Source organism: Dendrobates tinctorius, unplaced genomic scaffold (genome assembly GCF_039654945.1).
Source record: "Dendrobates tinctorius isolate UK_male_01 unplaced genomic scaffold, ASM3965494v1 ptg000107l, whole genome shotgun sequence".
NCBI lineage: Eukaryota > Metazoa > Chordata > Amphibia > Anura > Dendrobatidae > Dendrobates > Dendrobates tinctorius.
The window spans coordinates 9,969,136-9,991,344 of record NW_027361775.1 but is presented as its reverse complement, the minus strand read 5'-3'; the positions used below and the strand labels follow the sequence as shown (position 1 = coordinate 9,991,344).

Below are 22,209 nucleotides of genomic sequence, written 5' to 3'. Positions count from 1 at the left end.
CATACCAGCGCGGCTACAGTCACCACACCGAGAGTGACGGTTGTACGCATGCTCCAGCATTGACTGACCACAGTCCTGCACTGATGTACAGCTGGCTGTCAGTCATACACTCGTACCAGCGCAGCTACAGTCACCACACTGAGAGTGACGTTTGTACGCATGCTCCAGCACTGACTGACCACAGTCCTGCACTGATGTACAGCTGGCTGTCAGTCATACAGGCGTACCAGCGCGGCTACAGTCACAGCACCGAGAGTGATGGTTGTATGCACGCTCCAGCATTGACTGACCACAGTCCTGCACTGATGTACAGCTGGCTGTCAGTCATACAGGCGTACCAGCGCAGCTACAGTCACCACACCGAGAGTGACGGTTGTACGCATGCTCCAGCATTGACTGACCACAGTCCTGCACTGATGTACAGCTGGCTGTCAGTCATACAGGCGTACCAGCGCGGCTACAGTCACCACACCGAGAGTGACGGTTGTATGCACGCTCCAGCATTGACTGACCACAGTCCTGCACTGATGTACAGCTGGCTGTCAGTCATACAGGCGTACCAGCGCAGCTACAGTCACCACACTGAGAGTGACGGTTGTACGCATGCTCCAGCATTGACTGACCACAGTCCTGCGCTGATGTAGAGCTGGCTGTCAGTCATACAGGCGTACCAGCGCGGCTACAGTCACCACACCGAGAGTGACGGTTGTACGCATGCTCCAGCATTGACTGACCACAGTCCTGCACTGATGTACAGCTGGCTCTCAGTCATACAGGCGTACCAGCGCAGCTACAGTCACCACACTGAGAGTGACGGTTGTACGCATGCTCCAGCATTGACTGACCACAGTCCTGCACTGATGTACAGCTGGCTGTCAGTCATACAGGCGTACCAGCGCGGCTACAGTCACCACACCGACAGTGACAGTTGTACGCGCGCTCCAGCACTGACCACAGCCCTGCATTGATACATAGCCGGCTGTCAGTCATACTGGTGTACCAGCATGGCTACAGTCACCACACCCAGAGTCACGGTTGTACGCATGCTCCAGCACTGTCTGACCACAGTCCTGCACTGATGTACAGCCAGCTGTCAGTCATACAGGTGTACCAACGCGGCTACAGTGATAGCACCGAGAGCAATGGTTGTACGCACGCTCCAGCAGTGACCACAGTCCTGCACTGATGCACAGCTGACTGTCAGTCATACAGGCGTACCAGCGCGGCTACAGTCACAGCACCGAGAGTGACGGTTGTGGGCACGCTCCAGCACTGACCACAATCCTGCACTGATGCACAGCCGGCTTTGTCATGCAGGAGTACAAGCGTACCAGCTCGGCTACAGTCACCACACCGAGAGTGACTGTTGTACGCACGCTCCAGCACTGACTGACCACAGTCCTGCGCTGATGCACAGCCGGCTGTCAGTCATACAGGCGTACCAGTGCGGCTACAGTCAACACAACGAGAGTGACGGTTGTGGGCACGCTCCAGCACTGACCAGAGCCCTGCACTGATGCAAAGCCGGCTGTCAGTCATACAGGCGTACCAGCGCGGCTACAGTCACCACACCGAGAGTGACGGTTGTGGGCACACTCCAGCACTGACTGACCAGAGCCCTGCACTGATGCACAGCTGCTGTCAGTCATACAGGTGTACCAGCTCGGCTACAGTCACAGCGCTGAGAATGACTGTTGTGTGCACGCCCCAGCACTGACTGATAATAGCCCTGCACTAATGCATAGCCGCTGTCAGTCATACTGCTGGATCATGCGTACAACCGTCAACTGCCGCCGTCCCTCACTCAGGTTTTCTCAGGGAGTGAAGGGTCTCGTGTGAAACCAGCGCTGGAGTGTGGTACGGCAGTAGTTCCATACTGTGACACTTTCGTCGTGCTTTTGCCCATGCTGCTGATGCTTCTCTGCCTCCTCTTTTTATGCACTTTATATCATTTTTAGTCTTGTCTTGTACATTTGTTTCTTTATCCAGTCTGTCATGTGGTGTCTTTAATAAAAAAAAAAATTTGTGGATTTTTTTGGTTCTAATAGTGTTATCTGACCTGGCAGGTGCCCTTTAAGAGCAAAATACAATAATGGAATTTGTGCTATGATTGATCGGTTGCCATTGGCAACAAGAGTTTCTCCTTGTCATTTTTAGACTTGTTCTCAAATGAATTGTTTTTATTTTTTTAAGTCATAAATATATATAATATTTATCAGTGAGGTCTCCAGAATTCTCAGTGAGTGACCATTAGATTACCATGTCCTTGTGACAAGTGGCATCATGACCGTCACTTGGGACATCCACCCCTCAGATGTCAGGAATACCAGCATAATAGAAGCCACAACACAAGCCATTTCATTCTTCTGACATCTACAATTATTTTTCTTTTTTTTTTTTTAGGAGTCATCGCATTTATAGATGTGTGGTCATCCAACCGTACAGAAAATTACTCCAAAATGTTCTCACAGCAACTTCTTAACCTGGGGGCAAAGGTAAGATGCTGATTTTTCTTCTTTTAACGACTGGGTGATGGCAGTCAGTAGCCCTGTAACTACTATATTGGTACTCCTGTTTAGAACAACATTTGACTGGGCATCATGGAAGACAGTGATACGAGCTACATATTGAAGAATTGCAGAATATAGTACAAGTGATGGACTGATAGCAGGTTCAAGTCCTCTAGGGAGACTATACAGGAAATTAAAACAAAGGAGTATGAAGCAACTCCCTCCCCTTTTTTGTACAATTCATAATATAATTAAAATAAGCTTTTGGTATTGCTGTATCCTTAACCCCTTTCTGACATATGCAGTAATAATATGTCCACGCGCCCTGGTCCTTGACACGGGACGTATTATTATTGTATCAGCGCAATTGCCACCGGGTGTCAGCTGATTCTGACAGCTGGCACCCGTCCGTAAGTGCCAGGAGCGGTCCCGCACCGCTCCTGCACTTTATCCCCCTAAATTTTGCAATTGAATGCGATTGCAGCATTCCAGGAGCAGGCAGAGGGATGACAGCCCCTCTGCTCTTGGATCGGAGACCTCGTGGTGTGATGCTGGGTCCCGACCGTTGCCATGGTGACCCAATGTCATCTGATACATCCAGAGCTAGTAAAGTTGCTACATCATGCTCAGAGCATTATCAGCAACTTTCTCTGTCATTGCAGAGCTGACAGTTTGCATAGCACAGGGATGCTGCTGCATCGTCATACTATACAAGCGATCATCCTGCAAAAAGTTGATAGTCCCATAGTAGGACAAAGTAAAAAACCATTTTTTTTTTAAATAATTGGAAAAATATATAAAAAAATAATAAAAAAGATCAAACCATATTGTACCCATAAATAAATATTTGTATGGAAAACAAAATTAAGAAAAGTACACATTTGGTATTGCCGCGTCTGGAACGACCCAACCTATAAAACTGTTCCACTGGTTAACCCTTTTAGTGAACGCCGTAAAAAAAACAAACAATGCTTTTTCATCATTACCGATGGGAAAAAAAGTGGAATAAAACGCAATCAAAAAGGATATAAATAAACATGGTACTGCTGAAAACTTATCCCGCAAAAAACAAGCTGCCATACAGCTCCATCAGTGGAAAAATAAGTTATAGCTCTCAGAATAAAGTGATGCAGAAATAATTATTTTTTCTATAAAGTATTTTTTATTGTGTAAAAGTGCTAAAACAATATGAATGTGGTATTTTACCACACGAAAAATATTGTGTCTCTGAAAATGTTACCTATAAAAACGTCAACTCGTCCTGCAAAAACAAGCGCTCAAATCCTTTCGGCCAAAATATGTTAAAATTATAGCTTTCTGATGCGAAATCTATTTTTTGCAATAAAAAGCGTCTTTTAGTGTGTGACAGCAGCCAAACATAAAATCACGATATAAATATGCTATCTCTGTAATTGCACCGACCCGAAGAATATAGTCGCGTAATCACTTATACTGCACGAGGAACGGCATAATAAATAAATAAAACCAATTCTTCACCTGTTGTTGATTTTTTTTCATTCTGCCTCCCAAAGATCGCAGTAAGGCTCGGTGCACATTTATCCTGTGTTCTGCGCTGAGAGCTTACACTTGGGTTTCCGTGTAAATCTCTGAATACGTGATTCAGACAGAACCTCTTGTGGAAGATTCCCTATAATGAGATAGACGGAAGCACTGTGGACACTGTCTGACCTGTGATCCAGCGGTGTCTGTCTTTTTAGGATTACATATAAGAGCCATCGGCCACAGTTTTGTGCACTTCGAAAGGAAGGACACCGCTGAACAGAGGCTAGGGTAACTCTCCTGCCTCATTATAGTGAATGGATCCCTTGGGGATTTCATCTGAATAACGTCACTCAGAGATTTAGATGAAAACCCCAAAGTAAGTGCTCAGCGTAGAGCGCCGGATAACTGTGATCCCAAACGTTATGTAAAATGTAACCAATAAAAGCTTCAACTAAATCAACAAAAAAAATGTCTTATTTTCTCAAGAAAAAGAATTGACATTTTTTTTGAACAAAAAAATTAACATTTATTAACATACCAGCGTATGCTGAACAGTAGTTATTACATAACGGTAGAATCAAATAAACTGTGAATCGTATCAAGAATTTCTTGTTACTACCGTATAATTACGGTATTTCCATGTACAACATGTAAAACAACGAACAATGGTTCATTTACTGATCTCAATATTTAATAACACAAAGCAAGATTTATTCAATGACAACCATGTCATCATCTTCTGGAACATCATCATAGCAATCCAAACGCTGAAGTTCCTGTGGAATTTCTTGTGACTCCATTTCTTTCAGAATCATTGGCCCATATCTCTCATGTCTAGCAATAGCACTGTCCTTAAATGAGCACTTCTTGTCAAGGTAGCCTGCTCGTAATGCATTTGCAATGCAAGTGTCAGTGATTTTCTCCCATGAATTGTGCCAAGTCACAATCTCTGGCAGTTTAGGCGTCACAAAGTTTCCATGTTGATTTCTCTCCATTCTGTTTTCAATGTAGTCATTGATTTCCGCACCCAAATTGTCCTTGAATGGCTTGTTAATGGCGATATCAAGAGACTGGAGAGAAGCCGTCATTCCTGTAGGAATCATTATTTGATCTATTTTTCTCTCATGAAGGAAGTTCTTCATGTCTTTGGCGCGGTGTGTGCTGGCTGCATCCCAGATCAGCATTCCTTTTTGGCTCCCTTGCATAACAAGCGGCAGCATTAAATCGACCCACTTCCTTATAACTGCTTGTGTGGCCCAGGCTTTTTCAGTTTCAAGAATATAAATGTCTGAAACCCGTTCAATCTTGTCTTTCTTGCCCTTTGAAATGAGTAAAGGTGGGACTTTAGTGCCATCCAGACGCATCGCCAAAATACAGGTAACACGTGCACTTTCATAAGCAGTGGAGGGAACGTACACTGAGGAGGCACCTCGTTGTTCAATTCTTGTTTGAGATGCTTGGCCCATAAACACTGCAGTTTCATCCATGGCAATCATGTTGGAAAGATTGTATTTAGAGAAGTCAGCGTCATCAACATCAACAAAGGTCATGAATGCAAATGCACGTTTAATAATTTCAGCATCTTCCAGCCTAAAGAGTGTTGTGGATCTTCTCAAAGACAGTTCACTTCGTTGAAGGAAGTTATCCAGCCAGTGTTGTGATGCCTTGAATTCTTCACGGGCATTTTCAAACTGTGGTGCCATTGCAAGGGCAAATTCTTCTTGAATCTGAGCCCTAGTCACAACCAATGTCTTTGCTCTCCTGTCAGCAACCCACTCACAGATCAGGTCTTCCAGCTCGGAAAATAATGGTTGCCGACCAGATCCAACCTTGCGCTTTTTAGCATTTCCTCTGTCCACTTGTTGACTGAGGTTACCGTAATCTGCTCGCCATTTTTGGACCAATCGGACTCTCAACATTTTCTCTTTGCAGAATTCAGTAAGAGTTTTGCCCCAAGATTCTTTTTGTACCATTGCAGCCCTCATCATCCCTTTACAGTCCCCAATACAGCCCCCATAATTCTACAGTACAGTCATGGCCAAAAGTTTTGAGAATGACACAAATATCATATTTTCACATGATCTGCTGGCCTCTGTTTTTTATGTGTGTTTGTCAGATGTTTTTATCACATACAGAAATATAATTGCAATCATATTATGAGTAGCAAAAGGTTATATTGACAGAATGAGTTAATTCAGCAAGTCAATATTTGCAGTGTTGACCCTTCTTCTTCAGGACCTCAGCAATTCTCCCTGGCATGCTCTCAATCAACTTCTGGATCAAATCCTGACTGATAGCAGTCCATTCTTGCAAAATCAATGCTTTTATTTTGTCTGATTTTGAAGGTTTTTGTTTGTCCACCCGTCTCTTGATGATTGACCACAAGTTCTCAATGGGATTAAGATCTGGGGAGTTTCCAGGCCATGGTCCCAAAATCTCTATGTTTTGTTCCCTGAGCCATTTAGTTATCACCTTTGCTTTATGGCAAGGTGCTCCATCATGTTGAAAAAGGCATTGTTGATCGCCAAACTGCTCTTGGACGGTTGGGAGAAGTTGCTCTTGGAGGACATTCTGGTACCATTCTTTATTCATGGCTGTGTTTTTAGGCAAGACTGAGAGAGAGCCCATTCCCTTGGCTGAGAAGCAACCCCACACATGAATGGTTTCAGGATGCTTGACAGTTGGCATGAGACAAGGCTAGTGGTAGCGCTCACCTGGTCTTCTCCGAATAAGCCGTTTTCCAGCTGTCCCAAACAATCGAAAAGGGGATTCATCAGAGAAAATGACTTTACCCCAGTCCTCAGCAGTCCACTCCCTGTACCTCTTGCAGAATATCAGTCTGTCCTGGAGAGAAGTGGCTTCTCCGCCTCACAGTGCGTGCAGATGCACTCACACCTGCCTGCTGCCATTCCTGAGCAAGCTCTGCACTGCTGGTAGCCCGATCCCGCAGCTGAAACACTTTTAAGAGACGGTCCTGGCGCTTGCTGGTCTTTCTTGGGCGCCCTGGAGCCTTTTTGGCAACAAGGGAACCTCTCTCCTTGAAGTTCTTGATGATGCGATAGATTGTTGTCTGAGGTGCAATCTTTCTAGCTGCGATACTCTTCCCTGTTAGGCCATTTTTGTGCAGTGCAATGATGACTGCACGTGTTTCTTTAGAGATAACCATGGTTAACAGAAGAGAAACAATGATGCCAAGCACCAGCCTCCTTTTAAAGTGTCCAGTGGTGTCATTCTTACTTAATCATGACAGATTGATCTCCAGCCCTGTCCTCATCAACACCCACACCTGTGTTAATGGAGCAATCACTGAAACGATGTTAGCTGGTCCTTTTAAGGCAGGGCTGCAATGATGTTGAAATGTGTTTTGGGGGATAAAGTTAATTTTTTAGGCAAATATTGACTTTGCAAGTAATTGCTGTTAAGTTGATCACTCTTTATAACATTCTGGAGTATATGCAAATTGCCATTAGAAAAAATGAAGCAGTAGACTTTGTAAAAATTAATATTTGTGTCATTCTCAAAACTTTTGGCCATGACTGTACAGTATTGCAGCCTCCCATCATCCCGGTATCCCACTGCAGCCTCCCGTTATCACAGTATCCCACTGCAGCCTCCCATGTGTGTACCGTACACACACACCTATACACACACACACACACACACTTTCACTTTCTTACTGGTTTCCTCCGCGGTGCTGCTTTCAGTGCTTTGGTGGTGCAGGAGCCCTGGGCCAATCAGAGCGCAGGAGCCCTGGGCCTATAACAGCCCAGGAACAATCAGAGGTTATGGATGACGTCAGCTGGCCCATGGTTCCTGCGCTGTGATTGGCGCAGGGCTCATGGGCGGAGATCGGCACACAGCTCCGAGGCTGTGTAACTCCTGCGAACAGCGCGGCTGCAGTGGCGGGCACCGGAGGCCACCGGACAGCGGGGACAGTGGGAGCGAGACACAACTGCATGCCCCATGTACAGAACAAGGTATGCCTTATTTTCGGGGGGTGCCTTATATTAGCAGGCACAGTACTCCCCCTAGCATGCCTTACTTTCGGGGGGTGCCCTATTTACGGGGAAACACGGTGGTTTGTAAAATTAATTCACATATGGGGGTGTTTCTGTTTTGGCACCTCAGGAGCTCTGCCAATGTGACATGACACCCTCAAACCATTCCAGCAAAATCTGAATTCCAATATGGCGCCTCTTGCCTTCTGAGCATTGCACTGTGTGTGCCTCAAAAGTAGTATTCCCCCACATAGGGGGGTATCGGTGTACTTGGGAGAAATTGCAATACAAATTGTATGGTGCAATTTCTCCTTTTACCCTTATAAAAAATGAAAAATTTGGGGCTAAAATAACATTTTTGTGGGGAAAATATGATTTTTGTTATTTTCACTGCTTAACGTTCTAAACGTCTGTGAAGCACCTTGGGGGATCAAGATGCTCACCACACATCTAAATACATTCCGTGATGGCTCTGGTTTCCAAAATGGGGTCACTTGTGTGGGGTTTCCACTATTTAGGCACATCAAGGGCTATCCAAATGTGACATGGCAACCACTAATGATTCTAGGAAATGTAACATTCAAAAAGTCAAATAGCGCTCCTTTCCTTCTGAGACCTGCTGTGCGCTCAGACAGTAGTTTTCTCCCTGATATGGGGTATCGGCATGCTCAGGAGAAAATACACAACAAATTTTGGGGTCCATTTTTTCCGGTTACCCTTGTCAACATAAGAAAAAAAATTGGATCTAAAAAAGTAAATTTTTTGTGAAAAAAAGTTAAATGTTTTTTTTCCACATTCCAATAATTCCTGTTAAGCACCTGAAGGGTGAATAAACTTATTGAATGTGGTTTTGATCACCTTGAGGGGTGCAGTTTTTAATATGGTGTCACTTTTGGGTATTTTCTGTCTTATACACCCCTTTAACTGACTTCAGATGTGATCCCTACAAAAAAAGTGGTTTTGTAAATTTTGCTGGATAAATGAAAAATAAAATAAATTTTGCTGGATAAATGATAGATGAAAAATCGCTGGTCAACTTTTAACCCTTATAACTTACTGACAAAAAAAAAATTGGGGTTTCAAAATTGTGCTGAGGTAAAGTAGATATGTGGGAAATGTTATTTATGAACTATTTTTTTGTGACCTATCTCTGTGATTTAAGATCATGAAAATTAAAAATTTGAACATTTTCAAACTTTTTGCAAATTTCCATTTTTTTTCATAAATAACCTCAAGTCTAATCTAATAAATTTCACCACTATCATGAAGTACAATATGTCACAAAAAACATCCTCAGAATCACCGGCATCCGTTGAAGCGTTCCAGAGTTATAACCACATAAATTGACACTGGCCAGAATTGTAAAAATTTACCTGGTCATTAATGTGCAAACCACCTTTGGGGTAAAGGGATTAAAAGTCTTAATTACATTTTCTGTGCAGGATGGAAATTTTAAGAAAAAATAAAAATGCAAAAATTACTGCTTTTCTCTTTTTTTTTTTTTTTTGCACCACACCACCCAGAAATGATGCGATCAAAACCAATGTTTTTCACGCCAGTCTTGATGAGGGGCCATGTTGCAGTCAGATGCGCCTGTTTCATTATAAGGGATGTCCACCTTTTGGGACATGTTTTTTCTTAAATGCATGCAATTGAGGCTAAAAATCTTTTTTGCAATTGGGTTTCATTAAAAATATTGGACCGTTTTCCTACTGAGGCTATGTGCACACGTTGCAGATTTTGATGCGGATCCTCAGCATCTTTTGGAATTCCCGAATCGCCTCAAATCCGCAGCGTAGAGCGCAACCAATGTTAGTCAAAGGGAAATTCAGAATTGGTGTGCACATGCTGCGGAAAAATACATACGGATTTGCAGCGTTTTATTTTCCGCAGCATGTCAATGCTTTTCTGCACCCATTGACTTCCATTGAGTCAGTTAAATCTGCACCAAAACCGCAGGTGTAAAAAGTACATGTGTGTAGGCAGGCATCATCCGATGGGACTGCTAGTCCCATCCAGCTATGTCTGCTACAGTGACAGCATTAGCCCAAGATGGGACAGTAGTAATCCCATCATCCAGTGACTGTGTTTGCAGAGTAGAAAAAAAAAACCACATACACCCATACAATACACATTCACCAAACAGCTAATCCCCGACGCCCTTGATCGCCTGCAAAAAATAAAAAATAAAGCAACAGCATACTCCCTGTTCCGATGTAATCCAATTAATAACGATTGTCCCACAACGATCTCTCATGTAGAGCAGTCACATCGGGAGATGTGACCGTTCTACAGGACCCCCAGCGATGCACTGACCGGAGGTAATCCTCCACAGTGTATCCCTTCTGCTGTCGGGAGAGAGGTCACCTGAGTTCATTCTGTCTCCGGCAACGCTGTGTGAGAAAATTCTTATTCAGCGATTCCGTAAAGTGAGAGCTCGAACTCCGATGAACTACACTGAGGGAGTATTATCTCCGGTCAGTGTGTCATCGGAGGCCCTGTAGAACTCACATCTCCCGATGTGACAGCTCTACATGGGAGATTGTTGTGTGACAGTCGTTATTAAATGGACTACATCGGAGCAGGGAGTATTTGTGTTGGTTTATTATTTTGGTTTATTCTGGCTGGGTCTTTATTTAACCTGTCAGAACTATAGGATTAGAAATGGATAGGCGTCTTATTGACAACTCTCCATTACTAAGCCGTGGGCTTGATGTCACCTTACAATACAAAGATGACATCAACCCCATAACTGTTACCCCAGTTGCCACCGCTACAGGGCAAGTAGGAAGAGAGACGCTAAGTGCCGGAATTGGCGCATCTTAGACATGCGCCATTTCTTGGGCCGCCGAGAGCTGGTGTTTGTAGCCGGGGGAGGCAATATCCATGGCCCCTTCCTAGGCTATTAATATCAGCCTGCAGATATCTGCATAGCCTTTTCTGGATATTAATTATAGGGGGACCCCACGTAATTTTTTGGGGGCTCCCCTATTTTAATAGCCAGTAAAGGCTAAGTATACAGCCGTGAGCTGATATTAATAGCCTGGGAAGATCTATGGATATTACCCCCTTCCCAGGCTATAACCATCGGCCCCCAGTCGCTGGCTTTCCCTTTTTTTTCTTAAAATTAAACATATTGCTTTTAAGGCCGGGGTCACATTTGCGAGAAACTCGCATAAGTCTCGCACCTCAATACCGGAGTGTGCGGCTGCATGTATTTCTATGCAGCTGGATGCTCCGGTACGAGTGCCGGCGGCAGTGCCGGGTGCTGAGGTGCGAGTTTCTCACAAGTGTGACCCCGGACTAACGCAGGTTTTGTGTGTATGTATGTGTGTGTGTCTTTATCTTTTTATGTTTAATTTTATTATGTTCATTAATAAACATCGGCCTTGGTGGTATTATTTATTTATATAGCGCCATTAATTCCATGGTGCTGTACATGAGAAGGGGGTTACATACAAAGTTATAGATATCGTTTACAGTAAACAAATTTACTATGACAGACTGGTGCAGATGGGAGAGGACCCTGTCCTTGCGGACTTGCATTCTACGGGATAATGGGGAAGAGACAAGGTCGGGGGTGTAGCAGCTCTGGTGGTAGAATGGTTATTGCAGGTAGTAAGCTGTCCTGAAGAGATGGGTTTTCAGGTTTTGTCTGAAGGATCCGAGGGTGGTGGATAATCGGAAGTGTTGAGGCACAGAATTCCAGATGATGGGGGATATTCGGGAGAAATCTTGGAGGCTTTTGTGTGAGGAATGAATAAGTGTGGAGGAGAGTAGGAGGTCTTGGGAGGATTGAAGATTACGTGAGGGAAGATATTGGGAGATTAGTTCAGAGATATAGGGAGGGGACAGGTTGTGGATGGCTTTGTAGGTCAGTATTAGTAGTTTGAACTGGATTTGTTGGGAATTGGGAGCCAGTGAAGAGATTTGCAGAGGGGGGAGACAGGGGAGTAGCAAGGAGAGAGGTGGATTAGTCGGGCGGCAGATTTGAGGACAGACTGGAGTGGTGCAAGAGAGTTGGTGGGGAGGCCACAGGTCACAGGGTTTTTTTATCCACTTAAATAGCAAAAAAAAATTACAAATTTGGTATCGCTGTAATTGTACTGACCTGGCGAATCATGTTACCATGTCATTTTTACCACACAAATAATGCCGTAAATATGACTCCTAAAGAAAGCGATAAAATAATTGCGGGTTTTTTTTCACCATTGCAGATCACTTGGAATTGTTTGTATTAGAATTATCTTGATTGGCGCCTTTTTTCTGAAACCCATTATGTTTTTTTTTTTTGTTGTTGATGGCGCTGTTTAAGTGCTTTGACACTTCGCTCTTCTCAGAGAGCAATATATGGATTCACAGATGGTCTACAGACAATTTAAATGCATAAAGTCTGTATAATGATATTTTTTATTGATTCTATCCTTTAATTCATGCTTATGGGGCAGAGCCTCTGATTATGTATCCTCTGACTCAGTGTAACGGAGACTGTGTAACTTTTTCTTGTTTGTTCTGTATACTCAGGCTAGTTTCACACTAGCGTTTATTCGACGCAGCGCACGGCGCCGCTAAGCCCCGCCCCCTGCCGGCTCCCTGCCCGCCCCATCCGGTCATCGCCGCCTACTATCGCACATGGACGCTTGCGATCTGCGCACCCTATCTTTAGCATAGGGTGCGCAGATCGTGCGCTGGCCGTGCGCTAGTAGGATTTTGGCGTGCGCTGCGCACTTTTGAAGGTGCGCCCGTGTGCGCCGAACGCAGCATGTTGCATTTCGGCGCGCTCGGCGCACCTTCAAAAGTGCGCAGCGCACGCCAAAATCCTACTAGCGCACGGCCAGCGCACGATCTGCGCACCCTATGCTAAAGATAGGGTGCACAAGATCGCAAGCGTCCATGTGCGATAGTAGGTGGCGATGACCGGATGGGGCGGGCAGGGAGCCGGCAGGGGGCGGGGCTTAGCGGTGTCGAGCGCTGCATCGAATAAACGCTAGTGTGAAACTAGCCTCATTGTAATGGTTGACGGTTCTGCTGAATAATATTGGTGATTTGCATCTGTAGGTCTCAAAGACATTCAATAAGCAGGTTACGCACGTCATTTATAAAGATGGCAGTCAAAGTACATGGGACAAGGCAGTGAAGAATAAAGTCCAACTGGTGTCTGTCCTTTGGGTGGATAAGTAAGTATTGCTCCTAAGGACAAGAAATGTTTAAAAAAAAAAAAAAAAAAAAAGTGTGTTTTTTTTTAAACTATTTTCTATTAAAGCAATGAGTGAAGCAATCGGGTAATACAAAAGAAATCTGAACATTAGGGTCCTTAGAGCAATGGGCTGCAATGCTTATTAAATGGATACTGGGTCATCCAGTTGGGTTGCATGACAACTTCGCGTCTTGCTAATGTCTTGCCTAAATCTTTTACAGATGTCGGGAGACTTCTATGCATGTAGAAGAATCTGGGTATCCAGCAATAAATGCAAGCGATGACTTACCTCAACTTGTAAAGAAAAAAGTAGGTGAAACTAGATTTTACTATAGATCTAATTATGGTGCTTGAACCTCTAGGTTCAAGCAACATATTGTAATCCGATTTCTTATATTTTATTTTTATAGTGCTTTGAAGAAAGCACTATCATGTAATCCGAACGCTGCTAACTTCTTCTTCTTATTATTATTCAGTTGATTTCCGCAATTAATGCGGCCCGAACCGCTACACGCACACACTCCGTTGAGGTGTCGTTTCGAAGCCAGTGTCCACGAGTGGTGTGCTAAATATTTTTCGTGTCAATCGGATTTGTAGTTTTTGCGCAATTTGCGTTTGAATTTTTTTTTTCCCGTCATTGGAATGCACTGTCTCAATGCATTTCAATGGGAAAATTTTTCCACAGGGAAAACATGCCCTGAGGCGATTAAAATGGCAGTTAAGCTCATTGATATGCGCAGGCAGACCCAGTTACTATGCCAACGCCTACGAACTTTACATGACCCCCCAGGACACAGTTTCTGCTAGATAATTTCAGCTCTTAAAGCGAAACCCACAGCACAAATGCAAATCTTGCTTCATCACATGACGCATGCCCCTGAGAGAAAATGTGCGCCAAACTGGATATAGAAGCCCAGTGAGCCAAATTGGCTCTTAAAGGGCCGACGCGCCAAAGTGATTCTTAAAGGGCCGGCGCGCCAAATCGAAAGCTGAGTGACCCCAGGCTCCAAATCGGAGGCTGAGCCACCCCGGCCTCCAGATCGGACCCAGGGTGGCCCCGGCCACCCGATCGGGCCCTGTGGGGGCCCCGGCCACCGAATCAGACCCTGAGGCCAAAGTGGCCCCTGAGAGGCACCCACAGTTAAAACGGATCCTGAGTTGAAAGTCTTGCAGGGGCAGCAGGCAAATCTCTCTTCAAGGGGCAGCCCGGGCACCATTTCAAAGCACTATCTGTACTTCCTTCAGGAAATACACATCTAGTTATTATTATTCAGTTGATTTCCGCAATTAATGTGGCCCGAACCGCTACACACACAGACTCCGTTGAGGCGTTGTTTCGAAGCCAGCGTCCACAAGTGGCGTGCTAAGTATTTTTCGTGTCCATCGGATTTGTAGTTTTTGCGCAATTTGCGTTTGAAAAAATGTTCCTGTCATTGGAATGCATTGGCTCAATGCATTTCAATGGGAAAATTTTGCCATAGGAATACATTGGGCAGTCGTGAGGTGATTCAAATGGCAGTTAAGCTCATTAATATGCGCAGGCACACCCAGTTACTATGCCAACGCCTACGAACTTTACATGACCCCACCAGGACACAGTTTCTGCCAGATAATATCCGCTCTTAAAGCGAAACCCAAAGCACAAATGCAAATCTAGCTTCATCACATGACGCATGCCCCTGAGAGAGAATGTGCACCAAAGTGGATTTAGAAGCCCAGTGCGCCAAACTAGCTCTTAAAGGGCCGACGTGCCAAAGTGATTCTTAAAGGGCCGGCGCACCAAAATGAGTCTCAAAGGGCCGGCGCGCCAAATCGGAGGCTGATTGACCCCGGCCTCCAAATCGGAGGCTGATTGACCCCGGCCTCCAAATCGGAGGCTGATTGACCCCGGCCTCCAAATCGGAGGCTGATTGACCCCGGCCTCCAAATCGGAGGCTGAGTGGGGTGCCCAAGTGTGAAAGCCTTGCCGAAGCAGCAAACAAGTCTCTTAAAGGGGCATCTTGGGCACCATTTCAAAGCACTATCTGTACTTCCTTCAGGAAATACACATCTAGTTATTATTCTACTTCTTCTTCTCTGCAATTAATGCGGCCCGAACCGCTCAGTGCAGAGACCCCCCCTTGGTGGGGACAGGTGTGCTATGTATTTTTGGAGTCAATCCGATTTGTAGGTTTTTTAAAAAAATCGCATTTTAACCCCTTCACGACCTATGACGCCTACGTAGGCGTCATGAAAAGCAGTGCCCAAACGACCTATGACGCCTACGTAGGCGTCATGCTATAAATAGCCCCCCTGCGGGTCGGGTGACCGGGGTCACTGAAAGGTCACCCGACCCGCACACAAAGGACCCTTCAGAGTTAACACCTGAGGGTGTGGCTTAGCCCCCACGTGCCTACGATCGCTCTGATTGGCTGTTAAAAGTGAAACTGCCAATCGGAGCGATTGTAATATTTCACCAATGAAAATTGGTGAAATATTACAATCCAGCCATGGCCGATGCTGAAATAGCATCGGACATGGCTGGACACCGAGACCCGACCCCCCCCCCACACCGACTGACGGCACCGATCGGCTGCCGCCACCGTCTGACGGCACCGATCGGCAGCCGCCGTCATGATCTTTCCCTCCGCCCCCCAGCCCTCCGATCGCCCCTCCGATCACCCACTCTCACCCTCCTTTGTGCCTCCGACCTCCCGCTATCCGTCCCGGTGTCCTGCCGTCCAGCGTCATGGGCGCCGCCATCTTGCAAGATGGCGGGCGCATGCGCAGTGCGCCGAATCGAATCTGCAACGCTGCAGATTCATTCATTTATTTTGATCACTATGATAAACTTTCATAGTGATCAAAATATATAAAAAGTAAATCACCGCCCCCCTTATCACCCCCATAGGTAGGGACAAATAATAAAATATATATATTTTTTTCCATTAGGGTTAGGTCCAGGGCTAAGGTTAGGGTTAGAGCTAGGGTTAGGGCTAGGGTTAGGGTTGGACTAAGGGTTAGGGTTGGACTAAGGGTTAGGGTTGGACTAAGGGTTAGGGTTGGACTAAGGGTTAGGGTTGGACTAAGGGTTAGGGTTGGACTAAGGGTTAGGGTTGGACTAAGGGTTAGGGTTGGACTAAGGGTTAGGGTTGGACTAAGGGTTAGGGTTGGACTAAGGGTTAGGGTTGGACTAAGGGTTAGGGTTGGACTAAGGGTTAGGGTTGGACTAAGGGTTAGGGTTGGACTAAGGGTTAGGGTTGGACTAAGGGTTAGGGTTGGACTAAGGGTTAGGGTTGGACTAAGGGTTAGGGTTGGACTAAGGGTTAGGGTTGGACTAAGGGTTAGGGTTGGACTAAGGGTTAGGGTTGGACTAAGGGTTAGGGTTGGACTAAGGGTTAGGGTTGGACTAAGGGTTAGGGTTGGACTAAGGGTTAGGGTTGGACTAAGGGTTAGGGTTGGACTAAGGGTTAGGGTTGGACTAAGGGTTAGGGTTGGACTAAGGGTTAGGGTTGGACTAAGGGTTAGGGTTGGACTAAGGGTTAGGGTTGGACTAAGGGTTAGGGTTGGACTAAGGGTTAGGGTTGGACTAAGGGTTAGGGTTGGACTAAGGGTTAGGGTTGGTATTTCGTTAGGGGTGTGTTGGGATTAGGGTTGTGGTTAGGGTTATGATTAGGGTTGGGATTAGGGTTGGGATTAGGGTTGGGATTAGGGTTGGGATTAGGGTTGGGATTAGGGTTGGGATTAGGGTTGGGATTAGGGTTGGGATTAGGGTTGGGATTAGGGTTGGGATTAGGGTTGGGATTAGGGTTATGATTAGGGTTGGGATTAGGGTTAGGAGTGTGTTGGGGTTAGGGTTGGAGATAGAATTGAGGGGTTTCCACTGTTTAGGCACATCAGGGGCTCTCCAAACGCGACATGGAGCCACCATTTATTCCAGCCAATTTTGGGTTCAAAAAGTCAAATGGTGCTCCCTCCTTTTCGAGCCCCGACGTGTGCCCAAACAGTGGTGTACCTCCACTTATGGGGTATCAGGGTACTCAGGAAAAATTGCACAACAACTTTGGGGGTCTAATTTCTCCTGTTACCCTTGGGAAAATAAAAATATGGGGGCTAAAATAATTATTTTTGTGGAAAAAAAAAGATTTTTTATTTTCACGGTTCTGCGTTATAAACTTCTGTGAAGCACTTGGGGGTTCAACATGCTCACCACACATCTAGATAAGTTCCTTAGGGGGTCAACGTGTCCCCGAACAGTGGTCCCCCCCCATATATGGGGTACCAGCGTACTCAGGACAAACTGGACAACAACTTTTGGGGTCCAATTTATCCTGTTACCCTTGTGAAAATAAAAAAATAGCGGGCTAAAAATCACTTTTTGAGGGCTAAAAAAAAATATTTTTTTATTTTCACAGCTCTGCGTTATAAACTTCTGTGAAGCACTTGGGGGTTCAACGTGCTCACCACACATCTAGATAAGTTCCTTGGGGGGGTCTAGTTTCCAAAATGGGGTCACTTGTGGGGGGTTTCCACTGTTTAGGTACATCAGGGGCTCTGCAAATGTAGCATGACGCCCACAGACCATTCCATCAAGTCTTCATTTCAAAGCGTCACTACTTCCCTTCCGAGCCCCAACGTGTGCCCAAACAGTGGTCCCCCCCCACTTATGGGGTACCAGCGTACTCAGGACACACTGGACAACAACTTTTGGGGTCCAATTTATCCTGTTACCTTTGTGAAAATAAAAAATAGCAGGCTAAAAAAATATTTTTATTTTAACGGCTCTGCGTTATACATTTCTGTGTAGCACCTGGGGGTTCAAGGTGCTCACTATGCATCTAGATAAGTTCCTTAGGGGGTCTAGTTTCCAAAATGGGGTCATTTGTGGGGGAGCTCCAAAGTTTACGCACACAGGGGCTCTGCAAACACAACATGGTGTCCGCTAATGATTGGAGCTAATTTTCCATTCAAAAAGTCAAATGACGCTCCTTCCCTTCTGAGCCATGCCGTGCGCTCAAACAGTGGTTTTCCCCCACATATGGGGTACCAGTGTACTCAGGACAAACTGGACAACAACTTTTGGGGTCCAATTTATCCTGTTACCCTTGGGAAAATAAAAAATAGCGGGCTAAAAAATAATTTTTGAGGAAAAAAAATTATTTTTTTATTTTCACTGCTCTGCGTTATAAACTTCTGTGAAGCACTTGGGGGTTCAAAGTGCTCACCACACATCTAGATAAGTTCCTTCGGGGGTCTAGTTTCCAAAATGGGGTCACTTGTGGGGGAGCTCCAATGTTTAGGCACACAGGGGCTCTCCAAATGCGACATGGTGTCCGCTAACGATTGGAGCTAATTTTCCAATCAAAAAGTCACATGGCGCTCCTTCCCTTCCGGGCCTTGCGGTGCGCCCAAACAGTGGTTTATGACCACATATGAGATATTGATGTACTCAGGAGAAATTGCCCAACAAATTTTAGGATCCATTTTATCCTGTTGCCCATGTGAAAATGAAAAAACTGAGGCCAAATAACATTTTTGTGAAAAAAAAAAAAAAAAAAAAAAAAAAAGTACTTTTTTTTTTTACAGATCAATTTGTGAAGCAGCTGGGGGTTCAAAGTGCATACTATGCATCTAGATAAGTTCCTTGGAGGGTCTAGTTTTCAAAATGGGCTCACTTGTGGGGGAGCTCCAATGTTTAGGCACACAGGTACTCTTAAAACAAGACATGGCAACCGCTAAACATTCAAGCATACAGTATTTTACATTCAAAAAGTAAAATGGCGCTCCTTGCCTTCTGAGCCCTGCCGTGCGCCCAAACAGTGGTTTATGACCACATATGAGCTATCAGTGTACTCAGGAGAAATTGCCCAACAAATTTTAGGATACATTTTATCCTGTTACCCATGTGAAAATGAAAAAACTGATGCTAAAATAAAATTTTGGTTGGAAAAATTAAAATGTCCATTTTTTCATTCCATGTTGCTTTAGTTCCTGTGAAGCACCTGAAGGGTTAATAATCTTCTTGAATGTAGTTTTGAGTAGCTTGAGGGGTGCAGTTTTTAGAATGGTGACACTTTTGGGTATTTTCTGCCATTTAGACCCCTCAAAGTGACTTCAAATGTGAGGTGGTCCCTAAAAAAAATGGTTTTGTAAATTTTGTTGTAAAAATGAGAAATTGCTGGTCAACTTTTAACCCTTATAACTTCCTAACGGAAAAAAATGTTGTTTCCAAAATTGTGGTGATGTAAAGTAGACATGTGGTAAATGTTATTTATTAACTATTTTGTGTCACATAACTCTCTGGTTTAACAGGATAAAAATTCAAAATTTGAAAATTGCAAAATTTTCAAAATTTTCGCCAAATTTCCATTTTTTTCACAAATAAACGCAAAAATTATCGACCTAAATTTACCACTATCATGAAGCCCAATATGTCACGAAAAAAAAATCTCGGAATCGCTAGGATGCGTTGAAGCGTTCCTGAGTTATTACCTCATAAAGGGACATTGGTCAGAATTGCAAAAAATGGCCAGGTCATGAAGGGGTTAAGCAAAAATTTTCCCATAGGAATTAATGACCCCCAACTGACATGAACTGAAGCCACAGGGCAGGTGCAGTGACCTTACAAAGATGGCAGCTATGCAAATGCAGCTTCCACACATGAGCCGTATTAGCTAATAGAAGCTGACAGGTCTCTGATTCAAGGTCTTAAAGGCGCAGCGCGCCAATGGCTTCTGAAAAGCCCCTCCCAATGATGGCTAACCTTGGCACTCCAGCTGTTGTAAAACTACAACTTCCAGCATGCCCTTGCAACCTGCAGCAGTTGAGGCATGCTGGGAGTTGTAATTCTCCAACAGCTGGAGTGCCAAGGTTCGCCATCACTGCAGTCGGACGCCAAAGTGGCTTTAGAAGCCCAGTGTGCCAAAGTGGCCCCTGAGGGGCCCGGAGCGCCAAAGTGGCCCCCGAGGCAAAGTGGCAGCATGTGTCAACATGGCTAAAGTGGCTACCAAGTGGCCAAAGTAGCTACCAAGTGACCAAAGTGGCTACCGAATGTGCCAAAGTGGCTACCAAGTGGCCAAAGTGGCTACCAATTGTGCCAAAGTGGCTACCAATTGGCCAAAGTGGCTACCGAGATGCCGAATGTGCCAAAGTGGCTACTGAGGTGCCGAATGTGCCAAAGTGGCTACTGAGGTGCCGAATGTGCCTAAGTGGCTATACACAACATTCATATTCTAACTTTACTTTCTTACAGTCGACACCTGATACACTGCTGTAAAGCTGACAGCGCTGTTCAAGCACCATGTATTTCCTTCAGGAAATGCCCATCTAGTTTATACTTAAACTAGTTAGTTAGTTCTCAGAGCACCGGACCTAACTAGAAGAGAGGTGTTTTTAAGAGGACCTGACATTTGTTGTAAAAAAATAAATCCACTCGGCTAAAAATACTAGGTTTACATACAGAGAAGAGGGGTGGTAGGCATATCTCGAAAGCAGAGAGGAGCAGGAACAAAAAAGACAGATTCAGGAGAAGAGAGGTGTTTATATCAGGCAAAGCAGAAAAAAAAATAAGTGACGGGGTCCTCTTTAAGCTCATATAGGTGTAATGGTTTAGTGTCATAATACCTCTGGCCTTATAGGCTATTTGTTCCTCGGCAATCTGGTTGTCAGTTGGTGCAATATATTTGCAAACTGTGGTTGTTGTGCTATAAGCTATGTCAGTTATAACTGTTCATCAGGATTCACTCTGCGTTGAATTAAATGCTAGAAATTATATTGCCCCCTCTTACATTTCAGCTTGATGAATACTGTAATTTATGGATTTCTGCTGTCTTTGAAAAAATTCCAAAATATGTTTCTACTCCTACAGAGAAAATGTATGCAACCCAAGGATTTTGTTGAAAGAACACCAGAAAATAGCAAACGGCTTGCACGAAAATTTGATAAAATGTGCAAGGACCTTGATGTACAAAAATCATGTGTTGGTAAGTTGCTTCTCGAAGTATAATTGACCAATTGTCTACTAGACTTTGTATTTTATCCTCCCCTATGTTGTATTGCTTTGACAAATGCTGTTTCATTGTTACAATGGAGTTAATCATGGGATGGACCTGCAATATAAAGCCTGGTTCTTCAATTAAATTCTTGTCTTCAGTCGCTGTTCTCTGTTTATCATATGTTCATAGTACATACTCGCTGCCCGATTTATGATGGGTCATGCTGCAGTCAGACTCTCCTGATTCAGGAAAAAGTGCATGCCTCTGCATGAATATGAAAGGAATGGGCCTGTAGTGAGTATTCTAGTGGAGGGGAAGCTACAGCTCGTCATGAAATAAATTAACTGTGGCATTATGCCCCAGCTCCATTTTGGCGGAACTGGGTGAGACTGGCGTGAAAGCGCCAAAAGTTGCAAAAATTTGGTGTACACTGTCGATCAAAAAGGGTGTCAATGTTTTGAACTTTTAACTTTCAGGCTCCATATCTCACTATCCACTACTGCTTCGAACATGAGACTACCATCATTTTATAAACAATCATCTTGACTTTCTCATACATAAATTTTTACTATCAACTATTTAGCATATGATTAGTTACCGTATATACTCGAGTATAAGCCGACCCAAGTATAAGCCGAGGCACCTACTTTTGCCATGGAAAACTGGGTGAGCTTATTGACTCGAGTATAAACTTGGATATGCATTCTCCCCTCATCCCTGTCCTGCTATGTGTGGCTCCCCCAGCTGTATGCATGGCTCCTCCATCCTCCCCCTGCTGTATGCATGGCTCCTCCGTCCTCCCCCCCCCTGCTGTATGCATGGCTCCTCCGTCCTCCCTCCCTGCTGTATGCATGGCTCCTCCGTCCTCCCCCCCGCTGTATGCATGGCTCCTCTGTCCTCCCCCCTGCTGTATGCATGGCTCCTCCGTCCTCCCTCCCTGCTGTATGCATGGCTCCTCCGTCCTCCCTCCCTGCTGTATGCATGGCTCCTCCGTCCTCCCTCCCTGCTGTATGCATGGCTCCTCCGTC

General features: G+C 44.9%; 1 protein-coding gene across 3 annotated transcripts in view; it reads left to right on the top strand.

Moving 5' to 3' along the window:
- MCPH1 (microcephalin 1) overlaps positions 1-22,209 on the top strand; it is a 461,844-nt gene that overhangs the window by 559 nt on the left and 439,076 nt on the right. For all 3 annotated transcript variants that reach the window (XM_073589174.1, XM_073589176.1, XM_073589175.1), the window contains exons 2-5: positions 2,404-2,495; positions 13,070-13,188; positions 13,430-13,517; positions 21,055-21,169. In XM_073589174.1, coding sequence (XP_073445275.1) covers positions 2,404-2,495; positions 13,070-13,188; positions 13,430-13,517; positions 21,055-21,169 — 414 coding nt within the window. The remainder of the gene's footprint in view (positions 1-2,403; positions 2,496-13,069; positions 13,189-13,429; positions 13,518-21,054; positions 21,170-22,209) is intronic.